The 26,122-nt window shown below is 41.7% G+C and overlaps 1 protein-coding gene across 2 annotated transcripts in view; it reads right to left on the bottom strand.

Annotated features, from left to right (window-relative positions):
* atad2b (ATPase family AAA domain containing 2B) overlaps positions 1–26,122 on the bottom strand; it is an 84,684-nt gene that overhangs the window by 25,028 nt on the left and 33,534 nt on the right. For both annotated transcript variants that reach the window (XM_079572648.1, XM_079572649.1), the window contains exons 25-26: positions 11,499–12,164; positions 8,257–8,471 (exon numbers count right to left, since the gene is read on the bottom strand). In XM_079572648.1, the coding sequence (XP_079428774.1) occupies positions 8,257–8,471; positions 11,499–12,164 (881 nt within the window). The remainder of the gene's footprint in view (positions 1–8,256; positions 8,472–11,498; positions 12,165–26,122) is intronic.

Below are 26,122 nucleotides of genomic sequence, written 5' to 3'. Positions count from 1 at the left end.
AGTGGTTAACAACCCCTTCCCCACTGCTGGCCCTTCAGAAGAGACAGAGCATATATTTTACTCCCATTTTATGCAAATGGCGAAGTGGTCCTCCTAGATCCAGTTCTTTAATTTCACACTATCACCGCAAACACATTTGCCAAGCCGCCTTCTACATAAAAATGAAATATATATATAAACAGAAAACCAATAAAAGGTAGTCAATATTACCGTTCGCGCCTACTCATAAAATATAGAAGTGTACGGAGGTAAAATGCTGAATCATTTACAGGCACTGCTTTATATTTGGGGTCTTTTAGTGGGCTGTAAACTCGGCGCCTGTAAACAATCACGCAGCTTGGAGATTACAGCGCTATAGTGGAATCATCTTTGAGGATAATACACGGACTGCATAAAAGTCTTCCACTGTATAGAGAGAGAAAGATAGATACAAGAGAGACAGAGGGGAAGAAAGATGAGAGCAAGAGCAAAGAGGCAGGGAAGCAGACTGGGGGGAACAAAGATCTCAAAGCTCAGCGATCAGTCACTCGGGACAACGTTACACTTCACTATCTTTCAGAACAATAAAATAAGTTCCTTTTCTAACATTCTTTTCCTCAGCAGCAGTGGTCAAATACATGTTTTAAATGTACTGTATGTGCTTCATATAGAGTAGCAACATTTATGGCATTCATTGTGTTGGATTATAACATTTCTGAACACACCATTAACAACTTTTAGCCTACTCTAAAAATAAATGCTATTATTAGGGGCGACTGTTTCCCAATACACCACGGTGCAGTGTACTGGCATTTCCATTCAGCAGTTCTTGTAAAAATCTTCTTGCTGGGCTGTCTGAAAGCTCCATTGTACCACCGCTTCTATACAAAAAGGTTTGCTAAAGAGCACTTCAGGTAAATTAGTGGTTTAACTGCAAACTGATATGCTGCTCATTGTGTCAGAAAGCCACTGTTTCAATTGAATAAGTCGGATTAGTTTGACAGGTAACGTGAAATGTAATTAATGCCAATACTGTACTATAACACAATGTAGAAAAAATATTGAAGCATAAATATTATGTCAAGCCACACTGTGGTTATTCTCGGGCACTGGTTGAGATATAGGACAAATGCAGAGGATACATTTCCTTCTTATTGAACTGGCACACTTTGACAAAGATGGTACTTTATACAGCAAGCTTCACAATTCTACATGATTATAGCCTGGAAAAAAATGCAAGAAAGAGCTGCCATTATTGTTGCAAGGGATGAATGCATCCTGCTAAAATTTCAATATTAATTGTTGAAAAGAGTTTGGACACCTTTGTGCTAGGTCATGTCTAGGTGTCTAAGTCATGTCTACCTATTTACCACAACTGCCTCTAAAATCCTGCACTGTCCCTCAAAAAATTGTTGATTCGGGTCCAAAGTGCCGTCATGCACGAGATTAATATAGAAGCTGCAGTTACATGCACGACCTGAGGTGGCAGTAGTGAGCATAAAATGACCAACTTGCATCTAGTCTCTTAAAGGAGTGAGAGACTGGGCTGGTAAGGATTTCATACTGGCCTGAAGAGCCCTAACAGGCAGCAGTGGCAATGACACCGTTTAAAAAGTGAAAACCGGCTTTCTAACGGCATGCTAGCAAATCGAAGAATACACTTTGAGCACAGAACCGCAGAGAGCAGGTCCAGGGATGGATTTTGGGCGCTAATAACGGGGAGGACAGTTTTGCATTCCCTCTATAAAGCAATGAAATTCAGGAAATACAGATGGGAGTGCTCAGCGGTACAAGACAGAAGAAGCAAGGGACAAGGGAACGCTAAAAAACTTACTTAAAAGCTCAAAAATGTCTCCTTTAAGGGGACAATAGACCTACACCCACCAATCAACAATACAATACTAGACATTATCTTTAATCCAACTGATCGCAGATGGCTGTAAAATAGGCACTGAGCAATGGGAAACATGTGTTAGGTGATATTTCTTGTCAAAAGCAAATGTAACACGTGCATCCATCTTTGCAAAACCGCTACGAAAGATCTGTGTGTTCAAATAGAGGCGCATCATGTACCGTACACAACCCACACAATGTTAAATTCCTCAGGGGCCAAGTGCTTGTGAACGCGGAAAAAATGCATACAAATTGGACAGGAATGCCTCCAAAAAGGGCAAATAACTGGAGTCTACGCACGCCGCATTAAAAGCCAGCTTCAGTTCTGTTTTGCTGGCGCGCTGTTGGGGGAACTGGCTGGCTTGTTGTCCGCGCATTATGGCCAAGAGGTAACATCTACAGAGCGCGAGAAGCAATTACATGCAAATAGCTGCTCTGTCAAAGCCATCAGCGGAAAATGAATGAAAATAAAAGCAACACTTGACAACACGATCTACTTTTATGGACAATCAAAGCGACGGTCTAGAGCTACTATTAAGCCGTTTCCCTTCTGAACGGACATGTGGCGCGGCTACTTTGCCAGAAGGGCCCCTGCTGTTATTAGCACTCAGAATGAAGGAAGATGACAAACTGCGGATGGTGCCATTTCTGCTGACAGGCTTCTCTAAAACAGGAAATTCTGACACGCTGTAATAGCTCCGGATTTTGCCAAAACAGTCCAAACGGTGCCAAGGAATTGAAATGCTAGATCTTAATAGGCAGCTGGTACAAAGACAGCATTTGTGTGGATGGATCTATTGAAGGGCCTACAATAGATGGCCGGTGTTATTTGAGTTAGTACTCTGCGTTATGTTATTTGCAGTGACTACTAAAGACGGCTTTCCACTTGCTTGCAATGCAGGGTACATAGCTTCTCTTCTATTGGACAAAAAATGGAACCATACGACACAATGTACAATGTTGAATCACCATGGAGTGTTCACATAAACTCTTCTATGTCTGAGTTTACTGACTGTACTTTGAACAAGTTCAGAAATGCACGATTAATATTTCAATCATATTTGACGTAAAAATCTGACCTATTGTGTATAAATGCCGTAAAAAGCGCAGGTTTGGTGATGGTGTATGGCCTTTCAAAATGAAGAGGACACTTCCTGGTTCAATCTATAACACAACACAATCCAGGAAGTACAAATCGAAGAGCTACAGCAGTAGAAGAAGAAGAAGCCGTGAATGAAATAATACCACAACAGGTAAGTAGAAAGAAAATGGTACATGGTATAACATATAAAGTCGATTTTGTCTTATGTTCCCATCCTGGATAACCTTCAAAAACATGGGAGTTCTATGCAGTAACAGAATTTGTCAGAAAGATTGCAATTTCACGCTATACTCCCAAAATTGTTGAGTTCTATGCGATAGTGCCAATGACATGTAACACAATTCGCTAGTAGGCAGCTGGTACTAAAAGACAAACACAGCAGAAGATTGGGTGGTTTGCTTTTTCTTTTTTCGGCAGGATGGAGAGTAGAAAAATGCAGGGCCAGATTGAATTCCTTTTGACTGAAATCTCATCTGCACCAGTCGGCGCTACTTCTCTTCCATCTGTGGACAAGTGTCTGATTACGGATGAAAGCAAACAGCTGAGAACACGAGACATTTTCAAGTGGTGACAAAAAACAAGCTTGGGGACCTTTTTATTCGCACCGAGGAAGGAGTTTTTGATCTACGGCACCGAGGATCTTTACAGCAAAGTCTGGCAGTAACAGAGCCTGATTCCTCTAAATGAATCAAATGCCAGGTCGTTCAAAAGGCGTGTTGAAATAATGCTACAGTGTCCTAGAGGCTCTGTGTGAACAAACTCTGATGATATTTAATTCCGGGGAGAAGATTGCGTGGCACCTCTTCCATCACGGGAAAAGTCAGAAATAATGAGCCCTCCACAATCAATGGATATGAGTGAAGGAAGAGAGAGGAGAGAACAGAGCGCCACTCAACTGCGAGCCGCGATACGCATTAGGCAACGTGCCAATCCCAAGCCTCGGCGGCAAATGTCTGCTTAAACGGCAAGTCCGGAAATTCAATTTGTTCCGTAAGCCCTGGATGAAAAAGCAATTATTCACAGTCACCTCTTTCCCCGATCTGTTTCTTTAAGATATCTCCCATCCCTGCGCTACTTACAAATAAAAAGTAAAGATTAGTCCTGTGTGGCTGTGCGCAAGGGGCAGCCTCTTGGAGAAATGCGGATCAAGCCGACTTAAAAGCCTGTCAGTCAATTTGAAAGGTGGTGCTCAGCAAGTGGAGACACGCTGCTTTCCAACAAAGTTCCCAACTGGGACCCAAAAAGCCACTTTATGATGGCTCGATAGCTTGACTGTCACTTTGGAGCGTGGAGGGAACAAGTTGGCGCATGTCAGAAAGTCTTCTTTGATACCAATTACAAAATACACTGTGCTAAAACCGAAGAAAAAAAAAAAGAAAAGCTGGCCAACTCGGTCGCGGCGGAGAGGGAAGTGCTGTCAGGGGAGCGCGCTGAACCGAGGGCCAATTTACGCTTGGGGTATTAGGCGGGACCCTGGCGTGACCGTGCCAGAGCGGCGTCAAGACTCTCCGGGACAAGTTGGCGTGTCTAGTGGACTGGAAAGGGGCTCATGTTTGAAGCATAACCTTATTTATTGGCACACGATTTTGGGGGGAGCACCTGTTGATTGAGAGATGTGAGAGGGGGATGTCGGGGTAATTGGATCAAGGGCAGAACAAATCTGAGGACAAACCGTTTTTTTGTAAGTCAAACATGAATCATATGAATTTCAGAACATTTTTCTGGGGGTCTAAACTACAGCAGCGTTACCAGTGAGAACTTCTAAAAGTACTATATTAAAAATTTTTGACTAGCAGATTGCAAGACCTTTAACAGTTCACAGCCCAGGACCATATAAATCACAAAATTACCTTTCATTTACCGCCAAAACTGCACTTCATTTTTCAGGACAAATTGGGCCCACAGCACATTGTACAAATATAAAACTTTGCAGAATTTGGGGATGGGGATGTATAGAACAAAGGGATAAGCCTCAGAATTGCGGGTTATTGGTGCGACAAGGGCAGTGTGACGTCCTGGCGCTCTGGAGAAGCTCATGGATGGTCGCCCTCCATAGAGTTTACCTTAAATCCCGCTTGACACAAACTTTTCAGCGGCAGACGTCTAATGAAGCAGATGGTAGAGCTCTGTGCTGGGGAGCTATAGAGACATGGAGGTCAAAGGGATGGATTAATGCCAAGTACAGAGGGGCTCTTTGAATTATGTGCCGCAGAGCGTCTCTGACAGGTCTCGCCAACTTGCTAAAGATAACGGTTAGCCTTCAAAGCGCCGAAGTGCCGCCTTTGTTGTTTTCAGATAACATTAGAAGAGCTGGACTAAGTAATTTACAGTTTTTTCTCGATTGATAAGACACTAAATCCACCAACTCACTGCACTAACCCGCCAACTGCTTCAACTCATTCTTTAAAAACATGTCTCTCAAAGCATGGTACAGCTGCAGTATATTCAAAATGCTGCGACTCGAGTCCTGACCAGAACCAGGGAATACGACCATATTAGTCCAGTGCTCCGGCCCCTGCAACGTCTTCTTGTTGCTCAGAGAACAGACTTTAAAATAATCTGCTAGTGTACAAGTCTCTTCATGGTCGGGCACCAAAGTACGTATCTGATATGTTAGAGCCATATGAACCACCTCAGGCCTTGAGATCCTCAGGGAGGGGTCTCCTGGTGGTTCCCAGAGTCACGACTAAACACGGTGAGGCTGCATTTCAGGTTCATGCAGCAAAGGTCTGGCACTGCCTCTGTGAGAACGTGAAACAGGCCTCAACCCTGACTGTGTTTAAGTCCAGGCTGAAAGCACACTTATTTACTGCTGCCTGTGGTAATTGCTGGGTTGCAGGTGACATCACACCTATAATATTATATAGACGTAAAATTATTTTGTTTTTGAGGAAATTTTTGGTCTTGTACAGAGAGATTATGGACCAAGTGACTGATATTAATGATCATTTTTGTAATTCATACATTTTCTTTTTAGATACGACTTGTGAGAGTGTAATGCAGTTAATAGCAAAAACTGGCTCCTGCCCCCACTGGGTCCTGTGACATCATCACTTTCTCGAACCTGCAACCCAGCAATTGATTGCATTACAACTAATTTTAATATATACATATTTGGATTTTTTATATTTATTTTTACGAGTTGTGAAATGTTTTATTGTCTTTTTATGTGTTTTGGCTGTTGTGAGGCACATTGAGTTGCCTTGTGCATAAAATGTGCTATATCCACCCAAGAGTGCAGCCCTTTGTGAAATAGGTCCTAATAGAGTTAGTTTGTTGTTGTGTTCTATCAATTAAGAAAAAATTGGTAAAAGATTGAAACAGTGGGTTCAAAAGAGGAGAACGAACAATTGCTTCCTCCCCAACTGTATCAAAATGAGCTTTTATGCGTAATGTCAAAATCAAAAAACATATTGTCCACATATTTTAAGATTATGGCTTTGCTTTGACATAATCACCACATCACTGAAGATAATTTGCCACAGCTGGTTTTAGGGAATGTGTGTGTTTTTATGCATTAGTTTGTTCGGAATACAACGGGAGATAAAACATGCAGCATTCTTCCATGTTTACACCGTAACCAGTAACAAATCAAGAGCAGTAACTAGAAGCGAATTGTCTGTGTGATCGCAATCAAAGAGGTAATCACGGAGAATTTTACAATAGCATGTTTTCCCCACGTTTTGCCTGGCGTCGCATAATTGCTTTGTTTCATGCCCACAAACACATCCAGCGCCAATCACAGAACTCAACACTGCAGCTGCTGTGGTTCATTAAGCTCTCAATACTGAAGTGTGACTCGTAATCCTATATAATGGTGTACAGAACCAGATGCCCAGGTTTACTGAATGTTTTAGTCATGTCAATGCATTGTGAACTTCAGTCTCTTTGTGCACCTTTGGAGATGTAGAATTCTAAATTTATACCAACATAGTAAGTTTTATTTTTCTGGTACTTAAGCAAAGGGTTCTCTGACTTTCCAGTTTAAAACTATTACTACACCAGCTCCAAAATCGAAATTCATCATGATTAAAGAGGTTCCAGATGCCGACTTACCTCAAGCAGGTTGTAAACTTAAAAGGGATATTTCAGGATGTTTGACATGGGGCTTTTACAGTAACATCAATCTGCCCAGGGATTACAGGTGGAAATTAGCATTTTTGCTGGTACAATGCATCTTTCCTTTTGGTCAATGCTAAATTGTGCACTGTCCCTGTTTAAATAAAAACCACACCATACCACTTCCAGTTTCTAGTTACCATAGACATGCGCTAGCCTAGCACTAGCCTAGCACCACTAAACTCTTCAAATAATGAATTAAAAATATATATATATATCTCCAGAAATCAACAACACTCTCACACACACTCAACTAGGAAATGAGGCCCTATGTCAAAAATCCTGAAATATCTCTTTAAGGTGAGAGACACTGCAGGTGAATAGGGGGGGGGAAAATAATTTAGAGATATCAATTTGAATTTTGTACAGAACATTATTGACATGAATGAGAAAAAAAAAGTATTGCAAGTTTACTGTCATTTTCCGTTTTCATATAAAAGGTACATTTGTGCATAAAAATTGCCAAAATTGCAGATATTTTCTGCGACACAATCTAAATAATGGATAGACCCAGATTTACATTTATAGTTTTAATTTTGTTAACATATAAGAAACAAAGATTTTTTCAGGCGGAATTTTGGATCTTGTTTTTTTTGGGTCAAATCAGGCTGGGAATTAGATGGGAATTTAAAAAAAACTTCAAAAATATTGTTTGGAAAGTGTGGAGTCCCTAGGAGCAACAAAAGTGGGTAATTTGTTGCCTGAGTGGAACAAAAACCTAATTTTCAGAAAACCAGCCCTAAAGTTATGCGCACATGCAACACATTTCTCCGCACTTGCGCATCGAGTGTCTCGCAGTTACCATTATTGTTACGGATCATAGGTACCTTATTATAGGACACATGGATGTAAAATATGTCAATATTTGTGAATGAATGCGCGAGGGAATGCCGGCTTTGCGAAGCGATGTAGTAGCTACTTCCAGGATATCTCCGCCTCGCTAGCGACAAAACATCCTAAAATAAGCATCGTACGGGCAAGTTTGTAATTTTAATACTCTGACATGAAAACTAAGAAAAATCTCGACCACTGCGTGAAGAATCAATACTTCCACCTGCCGTGTCTCGCCTTAACCCAGAGTGACCAGATGCCAATCAATCAAAAACTTCATGCAGTTTCTCGCTATAATCATAAAGTAAAGATATATTTCAATAGAAAGTTACCAATTGTCGCTGGTGGTCGATGATAACAGGTGGCGGCGCGGGAATCTCCTCGACCACATCCTCGACCGCATCCTCGACCGTATCCTCGACCGTATCCTCGACCGCATCCTCGACCGTATCCTCGACCGTATCCTCGACCGCATCCTCGGCCGCATCCTCAGGTCCCTTTAGCTCCTCCGACAGGCTCATCTTGCAGGGTTCTGCTTTTGAACACCCTATTTGAAGAGAACACATGGCTGAAAAAGGATGTGTATGATGATAAGATTGAAATAGTTTATATTAGTAAAACATTAAATCATTGGAGGTTTGAAGAAAATGTATTTAATCCGCCACAAAGATGAATGGAGTTATGAAAGGAATCCATTCAAAGCCACATAGGGCTCTTGAGTGTACAATATATCAACATTGGCCTCCTTTCTGCCCATTTAGGACTGATGTAACGCTTTGATTCGAACACAAGGGCCTGGCTTTGTCGAGCTTGTAATGAGAGCGGAGGAGGAGGAGCAGAGATGGGGTTTTATAAAAGAGCCAAAGTTGATTTTTGTTTTGTTGTCGCGCGGCTTCCCCGACAAGCGGCGTCTTCTCTAAAGGCTGACAGCTGGCCTCTGCCACTACCACAGTGTAATCCTTTAATCAAACTCATAGGCTTTTGGTCAGGAGATCAAAGGGCATAATTATTCAAAACAAACCAATATTGATGAGGCGGCGCACGCGCAGCACTGAGCAATACACGTTCAAAACTAAGAAGAAAAACCTAATATGATCATTTGTGTCTTAAGCATTGCTAGAGATGTTTTAAAACTGCATTGTAAAGCTCCGAGGCGTGTACAAATCCCATCATAGTGAATAGGACTTATAAGCTTCAATGGATACAAACGTAGGGTAGGGTTGGGCGATGTCCCCTTAATTGGCCGTTGACGATGTTTACAGTGAACCATCGTGATGGACGATGACATCGTCCATTTTTCATTATAAGCATTTTTTTAAAGACATTTACATAGCCTTTATGCTGCATATTACTATGTATGCTAGGAAAATGTGAGATTGCAGGATAAATGGATCTAAACTAAACATGATTTGAACAGAGTCACGGAACACGAGTTTTGCAAAAGAAATGTGTTAAAACTCGTGCGTAAAGTCTGAGAGGAGAACGACGTATTCAGAGCGTGAACTCCAAGGCTCTTCTCCACTAATACAAATGTAAATCAGAGCTTATTACTTGCATTTGCTCAGTTTTAACGCAATGTTTAAGAAACAGTGGGTGAACGGGACAATATTTAGAAGTTTGCGTCGTAGCCTACGTTTTTGAAGCCGCTCCACGCGCCGCCCGGTCCGTGAGCTCGTAACCTCTTAACTCCTCCTGCACCGCGCCTTTCTCTCTCCTCTCTCTTTCCTCTCTCGGTCCTTCGTGAGAATAGTCCGCGCGCTCAGCTAGCTCCGATGTGAGAGCTATTCTCGTTATTTTAAAACGGTTTAAGTTTCAATACGCAGCAAAGCAAAGCAAAACCACGCGCTGTTAAACTCTGAGCTGCAGAGAGAGAGAGAGAGAGAGAGAGAGAGAGAGAGAGAGGGAGCTCCGCGCGTCAGAAACAGCAGCGCTGCGTCTTTACGTTAATAATTACGGCCAACACATCGTGGCTTCTGGCAGGCTACTGACGCTAGCGCGCATATTAGTTACATCCGTGATTTAATTTACAGTGCAATCCCTGCACAGTTTGTAGGTTTACAAGGCCTACAGAAGACCTGTGCGTGTTTTTGACGGGAGGGGGCGTGGCATCACGATGGTGGCTCTCCATCGTGATGTTGCTCATCCATCGGCGATGGACGATGATATCGTCCATCGGCACAACCCTAACGTAGGGTGAAGAAATCATCACACAACTCCGTCTCGACACATCTAAGGCCCTATAAAGAAAGAGTAACATGGAAAAGGAACAGATTTCGACGTCGATATTTGGGGATTTTACAATAGAGTTTGGGAAATTCCACAGTTACCATGGAGATCCGCCATTTTTGCAGCTGTTAGCATACATTTACTGCTGGTAAATACATCGAACTCACTGTGGTGTCCAAGTGTTTTAATTTGAACAATAACTCCAGTATTTTAACTTTGCTGCTAATCCCATAATGCTTAGCGATATGACATCACATTCCCGAACTCTATATAGATAGACAGATCAATATTTTATTGTCAGATGCGAGGATCTGAAATTTGTTTCACTGTTCAGCAGCTCCATTTCAACACAGAATACAAACAAGACATACACATGAAAGACAATTCACAAAGACATTATAAACAATTCTCAACATATGCCGATAAAAGGAACTGAAAGTGATACAGACTTTTCTTTTGGTATTGGAAAGAGCTCAGTCAGAAAATGAGTCCTCCCACACCTTCCTAGGTCTCAGGGGAATCACAAGTTTGCTTTATGTTGCAGACTTTTGCATATTATGATTTCGGAACCTTTGTTTTGTCATCTGCAGATGCTAGTCTTTAAAACAAGCTCCCTCTGTAGGACCTTATAGACATGAATGTCCTGAATTAATCACCCCTTTGCCTCTTATAAAGCGCCCCCTGTTGTCACAGTTCAACACAGACACATTTCACAGTTCAGAAGCATCACACACAGGATTATATTTGGAAAAAATCTACCAAAACAATTGTCTGTGCATTTCCCCATTGACAGACTTTCTGCATATACCCCTTGACAGTGATACAAAGATTAATTTCCTCCACATTGGTCATCTCCATGTGATTTGCGATGATGTGCACTGTACTGTATACTGAGCAGCTCATAATATAATTAACTTTATTAAGTATAGCAATAAGCTACAGGGTTCAGCTATTTTCAATATAATGTTATTAGCCCTACAGGAGATGAAAGTGTTTCACTGCTCATGGCGTTTTCCCATTTTAAAGCCATAATCTGAAGAGCTGGGTGGTAATCGAAAACTTACCAGAGTAATTAAGCGGTAGGTAGAGCACGGCAGTCCCAATTTGAGCACGAGCCGGCATGATTTAATAACGAGTAATTAAAATGAAAGAAAACCGTCGCTGACACCTTGAATTTTACCCTTACCTCAACAACCTCCCTCAGAAGCGTGCGAGAGCTAATGAAAAACAAATATGTCTGGTTTGATGACATGTCTAACTGTCAACATAATAATCTTAATTAAGTCAACACACAGCGAAGAGAGAATCTGCTACATTTAAGCAACAATGTCTCGCGTTGTTACTTTACCTTCTTTACTTGAATCATCTTCTGCACTTTCCGGAGAAGGCCTTTCTTCATCGGGAGGCTGCTCCTGAGTTGATTGGCTGCTGTCGAGCTCATCTTTGTGCTCCTCTGTTTCAGGCTTTGCGGGGCCATTGTCCAAAGCAGTCCTACTGTTTCCCCCCGTCTCGCTGCTGCTCAGGAGGCTGTGCGAGTCCAGGCTGTCCATGGACTCGTTCCCGTTGACGCACACCATCAAAGCGTTCATGTGTTTGGCCTGGGGTTCTGCGTCCGAAGATTCTGGCGTTTCAAGCGAAGGCTGTTTCGCGTTCTCGGTTTTTGCTTCTTTCTCAGCGGGACGAGGCGTTTCGGGGGCTTTTTCGGACTCGTCTTTGGCTGCGGCGGCTTCCTCGGGCGGCTCGTTGGAGCTCTCCTCTTCCGTGGAGGGCAGGTGCGGCAGGTGTCCGTTGGTTTGAGGGCCCGCGGTGTCACATGAAGATTCCTCGTCTAGAGTTAAACACGACGTGTCACCTTTGCCCTCCGACTCGTTCCCCTCGTGCTCCTCCTCTTCCTCCTCCTCCTCCTCCTCTTCACCCTCAGTTCCCTGGTCTTTGCTCTTGTAGCAGTATTTCTTCCGGCGAATGATCCCCCGACCCCACATTGGCCGCCGGCGGATCTTGCGCTTTATGTGATCTATAGAAGGAAAGAAAAAGAAAACTGTCACAACACTTTATAAAAGTCAAGTCTTTCTTTTGAATATACTGTTTTATTACCAGCACATTTCAAACACTGAGGTCATCCAACATAAAAGAAAAATGAACTGCATGAGCGTTGTTGGAATGTGAATGTTTGGAGCAGCTTAAAAACTGACTTTGGTTAAATAGTTCATATACTCACTGGTTTGCTCATCAAAACTAAACAAAATTGAAAGTATTTGATGATGACTAGAACCTTTCATTGCCAAATAAAACACCAGAGTTCCTTTATCAATGCAACGTTCCTTTTTTTTTTTTTTTTTATGAATGAGAAGCCATCCTTAAATAGGGTGTGGCCTGCTGCATCACAGGATGCTGTCACAACGGCCTATGGCAAAACATAGGCAGCATAAGTGTACAACATACATCCAAACACAGAAAACAAAGCCAGGATATAGTGAATAAAGCAGTCAAAAATATACATATGTGCATATATACAGTAAAAACGTTTTAGTGGGACATGCAATACATATTGATGTGCATATATTTAGGCAGATCTTCTCTATCTTTGAGCTGTCTTATATATCCATTTCCCATATGTATTGCATCATGTGCCACTAAAATGTTTGTACCGTATATATACACATATGCATATTTTTGACTGCTTTATTCACTATATCCTGGCTTTGTTTTCTGTGTTTGGATGTATGTTGTATACATATGCTGCCTATGTTTTGCCATAGGCCGTTATGACAGCATGCTGTGATGCAGCAGGCCACACAGGAAACTTCTCATTCATAAAAAACGTTTTGCCTGACGAAGGCCACTGGCCGAAACGTTGCATTAATAAAGGAACACTGGTGTTGCAAGCATACAGTGTGCGAGAGATTTTTCCTGTTCTATGTTTGGCCTCTATGCCTTCTCTTACGCACCTGTTTTAAACAAAGAGATGTGCGAAGTAAACCTTCTTTAATTGCCAAATAAAACAAAAGAGGACTAAAACATGTGAACTTCCAGTGACAGTTTAAAAGAGTTGGGTAAGACGGGTGCCACACGGGTTTTGCCAGTGCCTTTACGCTGAATATTCTTCACTTATGCTTAAACTATCCTGTCTAATAAAGCCTAGCACGTTTCAGACACACAAAGTAGTTTTAATAGGTTGAACAAAACACAAACAAACAAGTCTGGTCAACACGTCCTGCAACAGTGGAAATTGTAAGTTAGCAGCAGACAGCGCAGACAAGTCCTGGGGAGATGTACCATATTTAAATACGGTCAGATGGCCTTTTCAGAGACAAACAGCAGCGGGTGACAGAGACTGCCGGCTGCAGCAGCAGAGTCTTGTTATATCATGAATGCTGGACACTAATGACACCAGATGGAGAATAGTCCCTGTTTTCTGAGTGCACTTAAAATGCCACAGCCAGGCAGCGAGGTAGCAAGCTTAAACGCCAATGTTCTTGCCTTCAATTATTATGGCTTCTTCTGAATAGGGCCCTGCATTAGGACTGGAACAACAAAGTGTGGGAGACAAGTGGAGAGAGAAAGAAAGAAAAAAAACACACAGACAACCCACAAGTCAGCACTCCAGGGACACGAGCGTTTGAACCTGACAATTAGCGGGGTTAACAGGCCTGTCAGGAGTGCTGCAGGGATTCTCTCGCTTTCTTTTTTAATGCCTTTTAGCACGGTTCGTTTCTTAGGTTATTGTTTGAGGGTTGATTAACTTTGAGCATTAACTTCTTCGAAAGCTATGCAGTTTGACGGAATAATCAACAACTCCAGAACAAAGTAGCCAGATATTAAAACCTCGAAGTCAGAGGCATAGTTGACCAAGATCTTAATGATTTGTAAAAGGTGCATTGCAGTGGGTCATTAAAATCTGCAGGCAAAGGCGTTTTTCGGTCCAAAAATTGTTTAATCAGCTAATTGAATGCTGGATCGGGAACAAGCAATAAAAAAAAGAGAAATCTTAAGACCTTGCAAAGGGTTTATCATCACGACTGTTTCGCAAGCTTTCAAAAGGTTCTGAATACTTCAAAATACAAACAGAGGGATACAAATGGAACCAGCTCATCATTATCTGTTGCTTTATCGATTGAATTATGCTTTAGGTGGAAAAGGAGGCACTGTGGACTTAATGAAAGCCTGCATGCTATGAAAAAAGTGTACTTGACAGTGAAAAGCAATGTAATATTTGATTTTCCAATAAAACAAAATTGCCAAGCCCGTACATGAGCTGCTCACATTTCCTAGTCTCCCCAGATTCTTGCTCATGCTCTTTTGACTTCAATCAGAGCCATGTACAAAGCACAGACCTCCAGATTCGAGAGGTTCCCAGCAATGTAGGGTCTGAAGATGAGATGTACCTGCGGTTTTAGGTTTCCTTTGATGGGATCTGTTATGACGAGACCACCATGGATTACGTGATCGAGGAGGAAAGAGAAAAAAAAACTCCCTTTCTCTTTGAAACTTACTGGCACCTGAAATAAAAAGGCACCGACCAAAAAAAAAGCTTACTTTGTCTTTTCGGGGAAGTAATGTTCAGTTTTCTGCCCTATACTTCTTGGTTTTGTCTTAATTCTGAACTGTCCCCTTGCAATGTCGAGCGATTAGTCTTAACTTGGCGCTTTTCCATCGCAGGACGGGAAATATAGCTTCTCCTGAAAGTTGAGCATCGATATTTTTTTAATACGGCACTCCAAAGGCGCCGCGGCACGGAGATATGAAAGGAAATAGCATAGAAGTTAATATTAAAGCCGCGTAAAAAGGATATCTTTTCTTTATTGCCGCCTCGTTGATCTTTTAACCCCTTCGTCTGCACCCACGCCAAAACAAACAATCTCCGTAAAATATAGAGATGTTTCCGGGGTCAACGATGGCAGCCGCGTGGAAGAAGTGTTCTCCTGAGAGGGGAGAAGGTGAGACTGAGCATCGGCAAATGGCTCGTCATACTGGCCCTCTTAAATAATGCATGGAAACTGGTAGAGCATGAACGGCCGACCACACAGGAGAGATGTGCAGGAGCGATGGGCAGGAGGAGCGAGATGAGGGGAAAGCGGGGTGAGTGGCAGGACACTTTGTAATAATTAAAAACGCCTTAGCGCTGGGAGGTTCGTGTGAAGAGGGTATTTCACGTAGCCTTTACACGTGGAGAAATGATTAAACTTGTCCAAAGAAGTGAAGGGAAACTAAAGCTACACCCGTTCACTTATTGCCAGCCCAACATGCAGATTGGAGAAGTGGTTGTGGTTGACTACAATATTAAATGTTAAATCTCCCTCTGCTTCTCACCAGACAGATTTCATTCCTAATCCACCATTTGAGGGGGAAATGGAAAGAAAAAAAAAACGTTTTAGAGAAGGAGGCTCCGGGAGACAATTTGGTGAACCAGATGGACAATTTCATAACACTTCCAATGGCTTAGGGTAAAATCGCAAATTGAAATTTCTGACTCGCTGATTGATTATTTAATATTTGCAAATTATTAAACAAAGCCCAGAAGCCACATATGAGGAGAAATGATTGTGTTTTTTTATATTGAGTAACATTTGTTGCATGCTAATTGAAGTGAGCGCTTCATGAGTTTTAAAGTGACTAATTAAGTGACAATGTACCTTTAGTGGCCCTACTAATATTGATAATAAATGGAATAAAGAACACTTGTATTGTAGTTATAGCTAATTTTCTGGCTCCTTGTCCAAAAAATATCTTTTCAAATCATGCATCTATTATAGAAAACGCTATCTCAATGGCCGCCGCCTGGGCGCCGCCATGTTTATGTCCCATACCGACTTTGAAGCTAAGCAGGGAAGTGCCTGGTTAGAACTGGGATGGGAGACCGTTCCTCGGATGCTAAGCAGGAAAGGGCCTGGTTAGGACTGGGATGGGAGACCGTTCCTCGGATGCTAAGCAGGAAAGGGCCTGGTTAGGACTGGGATGGGAGACCGTTTGGGAACACCAGGAAGCCTGGCGACAGTAGTGAGTGTGTGCGTGGTTGGTGCTGCTGTCCGAGGACAACCCGCTGTCACAAAAACGCGAGTGCACGAGATCTGACTGCCGTGCGTGTGCGCGCATCCAAACAGGGCGATGTGTGTGTGTGTGCGCGCGCGGGTGTGTGTGTTCGTGCGTGTGTGTATGTATGTGTGCGCGCGCATCCAAACAGGGCGATGTGTGCGTGTGTGTGCGTGTGTGTGTGTGCGTGTGTGTGCGTGTGTGTGTGTGTGTGCGTGTGTGTGCGTGTGTGTATGCGTGTGCGTGCGTGCCCAAAACCTGCTCAAACACGAGCCTCTAATCAAACGCGCTGCTCCGACTGATTTCTCCTCCGTGTGAGTAAAAGCGAAAATGAAACTACCACTTAACGAGCGCATGGCTTGCACTGCGTAGTTTTTTTTTCTTTTTTTTTTTTCTTTGCTGCTGTACCATTTGTTTTCTATTTTGCTTTCACGTATTGTGAGCCCAGAGGTACATTTTATTCTAAAGCAGCTTTGAAAGCATTGCCAATTTTATTGTAAGGTTATAAATACTGTCTAACAACGATCATTAGGCTATTTCAGTTCAAAACCTACTCATTATTTTTTTTATTGTACACTACCGTGATGCACCAAACCACGGGTCCTGCACCGTGAACCAAACCGTTAGAGCTGATCCCCTAATATTTATCCATAATTATTCCACTGTCTCTTGAATCCTGTTCCCCGAGTTTAGCGAAAATATTGTCGTAGTTTATAAGAAAGGAGCACGGGTGCATCAAACACTCCAATTGCAGTTTGTTTGAAATTGTTTTTTGCCTTCATTCTTTTACTCATTTGTAGTGGCCATAGTTCTTGGAATGGGTTGGGAACCACTGGTCTACAGCTGAACTGTGTGACGGGTTGGACATTTCTTTGTAATCACTCATAATCTCAGAATATCAAATGTGGAGACTAGCGAGGCCCGGCCGAAGGCCGGGTCTCAGCTAGTGTTTACTAGATTTCATTACTAGTGAAATGTATTTCTTCGCCTCATTACCTCATCTGTATTTCTGATTTCATTTAGGTTTATTAGGTTTATGTGAACCCACTGCAGCATGTACGTATACAGGCGCTCGTCATATAAGTAGCACATCATGAAAAAGTGCATTTACTTCTGTTTTTCAACTTAAAATGTGAAACTAATTGAAGTCTACATCTCACGTTGCATGTAATGAGTCTATGATGTATTAGTTTAAGTTTAAGTTGAATAACAGAAGTAAATGCCCTTTTTCATGATATTCTACTTATATGACGAGCACCTGTTTTCTGAAAATTCTAGCTTTCCTGAAAAATATGATATATAACTCCTGGAGGTACATTGAAAGGAAGCCTTTTAATAAAAAAAAAGCCCCCCAAAAAACAGCCTAAAAGTACCCATGGGGCACCAGGGGTTAATAGACTATGTATGATTGACAGCTTGGGCCTGCAATTTCACGCAACACAAGTGATATTGAATAATTATATCTTCCCTAAAGTCAATCCCCACTGCAACTAATCAGTAATTTAATCCCTGGTGCGATAACTTTAACCACAACCGGTCTGTCAGGTCAAATCAGGAGTTCACTTTCGGAATTTCTTTCTTGTCCCTTGTTTTAAAATCTTATCCTATTGCTATGAATGCAGTAACTTATATATAATTGAGGATTGTAAAATACCACCTTATGATATCACCAGCTTTAGGCCGGTGTTTTTGAGCTCTTGAGGAGGCAGACGGAGCAAAGTTAGTCAACATGCATGAATGAAGCAACACACAATTCCATGCATGTTTTTTTTTTTATAATAACGAGAAGTCTGATTAGGAGAATACCGGCCTTTTAAACCCTCTTCAAAGCACTGGTTCGACACACTGTCCGGCTGTGCCTTTTGTCACGGCACATCATTGGAATCGACTGGTCCGAGCACCTCAATGCTGCTACATTAATGAAGTATCGACCGGGACTGCTCCCGTCACCTGTGAGTTCTGGGGAGGGGCTTGGACCGACGACCTCAGAACTAACAATTATGGACCGTGCCCCAGGAGTAGAATAGTGGTGCTCAAACTGTGGTGAGCATAGACGTCTTTTGGTTCATATTTGGACATTTCCGCTGTAGATGTCTTTTTTTTATTACATCAAAATCATACCACACTTTTATGACTAGACTGACAAGCACTGATTTATAGGATTACATGTCTTTTTATGTTTTATATCAGCAAGAAAAGCAAGATCCTAGAGGCAATAATGGACCAAGCACCAATGCAGCTTTTTTAACCTACATTACACAGTCCACATTTGCATATGATGGAAGGATGTGAGCGTTTTTAATATTCATAAGATCTGGTGGAACCGCTTGGGACAAGGGAATGCGCAGATCTATCTGTCCAGTTCCGAGATCACCACTCAGTAATTGAATAGTCTTATAGAATATCATCATATCCGAGCAAATTGTGCTAATGACATGTATGCAAAATAGATTCTAATTTAAGATGTGGTAATTGTGATAATGGATTACAGTTTTAGCACATATCGTGAATAAGGAGAGCACAAGAGGCATCAAAGTCACTGTGTTTAAAATGATGTCTACTAAGTCTCCGAAATGACTTGTATTCATCTATATCTTGGTGATTTTTGAATATTTTGTCGACTTCCAGCCTATGGCACAGTCTTCACCGCCGCATGCCGCCTCACGTGTTTCGCCGTGACTCTTAACGAGACGTCCAAATCAATGCCTCCACTTCCTGCGTCCGAAAATGAAGGCGATCCATCACTTTTTCCAATAGCTCTGCCATCTTGCGCCTCAGGTCGTTCTTACATCATTTCCAGTGAACCGTATCTTACAACCACATATTAACTGTAAAATAACAAAACTTTTTGCCAGAAACTAAAAAGGCAGTGAAACGCACTCCCAGCTTCATTGCGGTGCCGTGTTTTGGAGATGTCAGCCTGACCTCGTGGCCCCTCGCCTACACACTTCCACAACCAAGAAATAGAACGAAGACTATGAAAGCATTCGGGGGCAAGGTCTGTCGCTCCCGGCAAAAAAAATTGCTCCCAGACAAGATTGCGGCAGGATGGAGGCTGTAAAAGTGCATTCTGACATTGTAAAGCGGGAAAAAATTAAGGACATGTCAAGTCAGAAGTCCTTTGACAAATGCGAGAAAGGAAGGAGTTGGAAACTGAAATGCCAAGAATGCTACGCTGAAAATTATTAATAGAAAAACTGAAAATGACTTGAATGTAGGACTTTGAGTGGCCAACATTCTGCTATGACTTGACTTAGTTTTTAGAAATATCATAATGCAGTTTCCTCAACGATAAATACATTATAGCTTCACAGCTTCTCCACCTGCTGATGTTATGAAGGGGCTCTTTTGTGTCGTAAACTTCAGCTTTATTGTATTCTGGTTATTTATATTCAATACATTTTTGATATTTTGCTTGGTTAGTACCTGTTCCCTTTGCAGCCGTAAAGGAACAGGCCACCATTTTTACAGACTGAGATGTTCTTGCCTGAGCTTAGACGAGTTGATGCATACCCGTCTGTTCTTTGTGCGTGCCCTCAGTCACGCAAAAAGACCAAAGATGTTGTTAGCATTTGGCCTCTCCCAGTATATTCCTATGGCTCCAAAGGGGGGTGAAGTTAGAAGCGACCAAGCTCTTCCATGGGCACACACACCAGACAGGTATGTATCTAATCTCAGTATGGAAAAAACGGTGGCCTGTTCCTTTAAAATGTAATATACACATATCATGCATAGGGCTGAAACAACTAATCGACAACTAATCAATTATTGAAAGAGTCAACAACTATTTTAGTCATAAATTAACAGTTTTCTAGTAAACACAGACTCAAATAGATCTAGATCTATCTTGACTTTGTTTTTAAAGTCAGGGTCTGTAGTGTTTTGTACATTGAAAATTTCATAAATATCCATCTGTGTCTCATCCAATCAGAAGCAGAATTAGCGCCAAGAGCCTCCAATAAACATTCACTTTAAAGGCTCTATGCCTGATTTTTTCAATTCAAACAATGAAAGAGGAAACCACTAAATTAACATGTTGGTTGAGGTACAAACTCATCCCTAATCTTCCTAATATTAGGACACAGTGCAGGGACACTTTTTAGGGTAACTTCGACACAAATGCTTAAAAACTATCCTGCAACTTCATGAAATTGATTCAAATGCTTTATAATTAGATCTACAGTGTTTTCCCCACAAATGTCTGAGTTTACTATATACTAAAGGAAGACAAAACAAAGCGCACTCCATAATTAGAAAGAAAATCAGGTATAGCTCCTTTAAGTTTACTCCATCAACATGTCCTCAAGCAATGCCACTTTGGCGTTATGTGATAAAAAAAAAAAAAGGAAAAAAAAAAGTTCATACACCATTCACAGCCAAGCGATTAATGAATTAATCGTGAGATTAATCGATAACCAAATAATTGCTAGTTGCAGCCCTAATCATGTTTCTGGTGCTTTTGTATCGTGGAAGTAAAATATTAAAAAAGATGTACTGTAAACAAGTTAACACACGTGAGAAAGTAGTCTACAAACCGCTGACCTACTACTTCTGCTTTGCTTGGTAAAACTTATTAAGTTTGGCACCCACTGCGCTGATCCTGTGGGTGCTGCACCATTCCAAATCTCTGGGGGCGAATTTTCCCCAATTACAACATGATTCAATATAACTTGTAAATAACGAAAGCCGTCACTCCCTCTTCATTCAACATGCTCGCTCGGGGAGGTCCATTACACTAATATAGGAAAGCTCAGTTCGATTAGCTCTATAGGTAGAGTGCCTGACTCATAATCACGAGTTTGTCAGATCGATTCTGAGCCTCGTCTTATTATATTTTTTTCCTGACTGGGCACCTACTGGGAAAAACATAAATCATTGCCTATGCATGACACAATGATCTCACAAAGAGATTATATTAAAGTTGAGTGGTTAAATGCACTATGAAGGCTTCATAACAATCTGATAAAAGGCATGAAAATGAATTATCACTGCTCTCGGTCGTGTTGAAAGGTCAAAGATAATCTCATCTCGGGAACTCGGGCAACAAAATAATTTCCCAGTTTCCCAGTGGAAAATGCCAGACGTTCATGAGCAATTTTCTACTCTCTCCACAATAATCACGAGGCCACAGCATTAGTTCTGTGGCCTCATGTGAAAGCGACGTGAAAATAACGAATACTTCAGCTAGATCAGAGAGGCCGTAGAGCAGGGGTGGGCAATTAATTTTCATAAGGGACCACATGAGAAGCCTGAATTGAGTCGGAGGGCCGCACCAATAATAACTCAAACTTATATCGGGATATAAGTATAATATATCAGGAGTGTATTGCCGGGGTCCATAAACCAAAGCTCCAAAATAAAATAAAAATTTGATTGGGAAAATACATTGAGGACTTTTTTGTTAATAAATGAATAATAATGAGCCTGACAGGACTGTAGCCTCATAAAAACGGCTTACACTTATTGCACTTTACAAGCTTGTGTCACTGCTACATTAGAGTCAATATTCATTCACTCCACACTCCATGGTAGTAAGCTACTATTGTAGCCACAGCTGCCCAGGGGCAGACTGTTCATTTCCAACTTGCAAGTCACACGATGTGTTTTTTGTATCCTGATTTCTTATTTGTCAGTGCCCTCTGCTGGACACCTCTTTCCTGTCTGGTGTTTTAAGTGATTTGCCTCAGGTGCACTGTGGAGCGGGTCACACGGTTTTTAATGCAGGCTAGCTGATACCATAGAAATGCGCTAGCTGTGCACTAGCATAGCGCCACGAAACTCTTCAAATATAAGAACTGCATGAATTACAAAAAAAATATCTCCAGAACTCAGCAACACTCTGGATAACTCGGAAATGAGGCCCTATGTCAAAAATCCTGAAATATCCCTTTAATATAGAAGCTGCAGTTATACACGTAGTCGTAGGTGGAAGTAAAGCAGCACTTTCTACACATACCAGTTATACGTCATGTATGGCCTTCATGGTTCTGTTAAAGAAATGGACCGTATTCTTCACATTTCTAGAACTCTTTAACATTTGATCTCTGATTTGTGTAATAATGTTCTTCAAAACATCTCGAGGTTCTATGATGACCCCTGCCTTATGGAGACTTGAAAATGTCTCCAAGTAAACTCCAGGCTGGTCAGATCAGCCTTTCCTCTGTGAGAGAAGCTTCATCCCACAGATGGATTATTCTTTCTTCTTATTAATCTGCCCCCTAGTGGCTGGAGTGAGCATTCAGGTAATAAAAAAAAAAATCATAACTCCACACAGGAATGGGCTTCTTTTTTTTACACACTTGAATTTATGCTCTACAAGTTGTGGACCGGACTGAATCATTTCCGACGTAGAGATTAGGAAAGGCGCATCAACATCTATGAACGATGCATACATCTAATGGAGAATCATCCTGGAGAGTCATCAGACAGTTGGGAATGTAAGCTCTCCCTATCGTCTGGCAAAGAAAATTAAGAAGCAAATAGAAGCGACACAAAGGCTGGAGGAAGTAGTCGAAACTTGTAAAGGATGTAAACAAACAATCCCCCCAACACACACAAAGTCAATTAGTGGCAGCCATAAATACAAGACCGAATCAGTGCATGCAACAACAACAAAAAAAGATTATTGCTGTTCATTGCTCGACTAATGCGGCTTAATATCTTCTTCCCCATTGCTTCCTTTGTAAATTATAGAAAACGAGTGCCAAGACATCAAACGATAATTATTACTTTTCAACGCCACGATCATTAGAACAAAGTAAAAATAAACAAAGCGTCCACAAAGTCTCCCTATACAATTTGATTTATGCAAAGTTTCAATATCTGCTCGTCACAAAAACTCCATAAACATAGTTCAGATCCTAGAGACAAATCCATAAGTCATTCCGCGTAATTGTGTCCTACTAATGCATTGTGTTCGTGCAATTGTTCCAGTCAATTACAACCTATCAAAATCAAGCAGAGGCTGAATCCACCCCATTAGCTGGCTTGGTGTTTACTAGCTTGTGATGTTTGCTGAAATAGACTCATTGACGGCTCTATGGCAAAAACAATGGGGTAGAAAGCCCAAGAGGCATCGTCGAAAGGCCTGTTTGTTGTACAACTTTTAACGCTGAGCAGCCTCATGGAGTGAAAACAAATTAGGGAGAAATAAGGGAGAGGCTTTATCATCAAAAGCACAGATGTGTTTTAATTGAAATGGATGGCCAGTAAAAAAAAAATAGCATGGATTTCTGTCCGCGCGAGATTGTAAACAGGTCATTAGTGGATTGATTTGTGTAACTAAAATGTTAATATGAGCCGAGTAAAAGTGGAAATATATACAGCCATTATTGGTGCAAAAAAGGATAAGCTCATGAGTGAATAGATTTGTCTGTAAAGAGGCGGCAGTAGGTTTTGAGAGTCCGTTTCTAGATGTGTGTGCAAAAGTAAGAATGGCCCTATATTTCTGGAGTAGAGATGCGCGGGTCGGCTTTTTAACTGACCCGCTGTAATTTAAACCCGACCCACCCGCGCACATTAAAAAACTGCTGCATGAGTCACGCTGCAGCTGGATATCACTCAAACAGGAGCGCGTCACGTGACGGCGAGTTTACAGGAGAATTAGCACTTGATGCTTTGTTTTGCTACTTACTGCACCCATGGATCTATTAGACTGCACCGCTGAGGAACCGTTGAAATCGCAAATGGACTTATCAGGAAACAAGGAGCAGAAACTATCATGAGGCTTTCCACCACGTCATGGACGAGTCTTTCTGTCAAGAAAACGGAGTTTGGACTAAAGTGGAGCAGCTTTACCTGACGCTAAGAAGTTGCCCTCCTCAGGTTAGTAAGATGCTGTGTCTTTTATTTTAGTTTCACCTTGCTTCTGCATTACTTTCATCACATGTGTGTGTCATTATGTGCTTGGGCACGGCTATTGTGACGCATTTGTAGCGGTGATCAAAGTCATACAGAAGCGATAGGCCAGGTGACATCTAAACATAACATGCTAATGATACGTTTATCCCATGAAACAAAATATTCAACAAAATACAGCCGACTTTGTGTGGCATTTATGGATAAGAATGCACTGTATGTAGTAAGCCAACAATATAAGGACAAAAAAAAGTGCGCTTTGTGACCCGACCCACCCGCACATGAAGTTTGCTGTAATTTTGAGGTACCCAACCTGACCGAATCCGCGGGCCCCGCGGGTTGACCGCGGGTTTCCAGTCAACCCACTCCGTACATTACCAGTCCTAAAATGCAGAAACTTACGCACTCTCAGCATTGGCAGAAAAACAGCAGTTAAATATTGAGGGCCACTGGGCACAGTTGACATCCCCCTCTTGGCTCTGAGCTCAGGGGGCGCAGTGTTGACTGTTGGGGATGCAGCCGCGTTCAATCATTTCACAGCCGCTTTATTTCTCTGGAAGCTCTTTATGAATGTATGTATGTGTGTAAAAGCACGGTGAAAAATTGACTGTCCGGTATAGAATACTAGCATAGGCTGTGGGTTTTACTGAGGACAAGTGCACATTTAGGAGATGCAAAGACAACATAAATCACAAGGGATTTGCTGATGTCAGCTCATCAGCTCCATAGACAATAAACAGAAGCAACAGCCATCACAAGTGATTTTACATTCATTTCATGCATGACGCCACAATGATCCAAGAGGCATCTGTGCCCATCGACTGGCAGCTTATGCTCAGCCTTTATTCGCCCGGGGCGCTGCAGGCTTTGCATGGATTTTATTAGTGGATGCCAAGGGCCAGAGTGTGTTCTTCAATATTGCTTGTACCTCAGAGAAAAGGCAGCACCAGGAATCAAGTGTCAGGAAAAACTTTCACTCACGTCTCAAACCGTGCATCTCATATCAACTCGAGAAAATGTTCGGACTGCTAATAGTCAAGTTTAAATCACAGTTCTTTGCTCCAAACTTACCAACTGTGGCAGTGCAAAAATGTTCTACTAAATACCATGGGACTTGCAGTATAACTAAAGGCAAAGTGTTCATTTTAAAAATCGGAGATAAAAGGAACGCTAAAATACCAAATCTTTTATTCTTGTTCAGCATATTGAATTATGCAGCAGAAAAAAAGACTGTAAATAGAAAGCATTTTTATCTATTGTGAGCTTGCAGGCTAGTTTTTGTTCGCAATAGCATAAGCGTGACCCTGAAACTTTCTTATAACCTCATTCCTGTGAAGAATTAGGGTGTTACAAATGCTGAGAAGGTGTTTAGACACATCTATAAGTTTAAACTTTTACTCTTTTTCATTGTTGTATACAAAAAAATCTGGTATACGGCCTTTAAAAAGTCAGAAAAGGAGAGCAGGCAAGGAGAAAGGGCAAAAGTCTGGCTTTAACCTTTTCATCATCTCTTAGAGGTCAGACAGAATCAAGGCACACTGTGTTCTCTGACAAAATGTACAAAATGCGAACTGAGCACAGACAGAAAAACCTGCTACTAATCTTACGGCACAAAATAACATGCCCGATACTGTTGAATACGTCTCTTTGACCCAAATAACCCAGCATTATAAAACATTGCATTTCTCAAACACAGAGATATTCTATTAACCTATTTCTCAGAGCTCCACGGCTGTGTGCCAGATGTCCTTTTGTCCAGAGCAAAAATCCAGGCCATCCTTTCTCAGCGCGACGCCACTCAAGGGTAAGGAGGCCGCACGGTTAGGAACGTAATGTGTCATCAAGGTGTAGATACATTTTCAAGGCAGCGTCTCACTGTTTACAGATGTGTATGGTCGAGTGAGTCACTGCCCGCCTGACAAAACGTGGATTGTAAATTCAAACACTTTTCTATAACCTTTAATAGGTCAAAACAATATTCTATTTTGTCACTTAGAACAATGTCTATTTGAGCTTGTCCCAGCAGCCTCAGCACTCTTCAAATCCTGATTAAACTGAAACCTTAAGTATTTTCAGTGCCTTTCC

Source organism: Gobius niger (assembly GCF_951799975.1).
Source record: "Gobius niger genome assembly, chromosome: 15".
Classification (NCBI taxonomy): Eukaryota; Metazoa; Chordata; class Actinopteri; order Gobiiformes; family Gobiidae; genus Gobius; species Gobius niger.
This window is presented reverse-complemented; position numbering and strand designations above follow the sequence as displayed.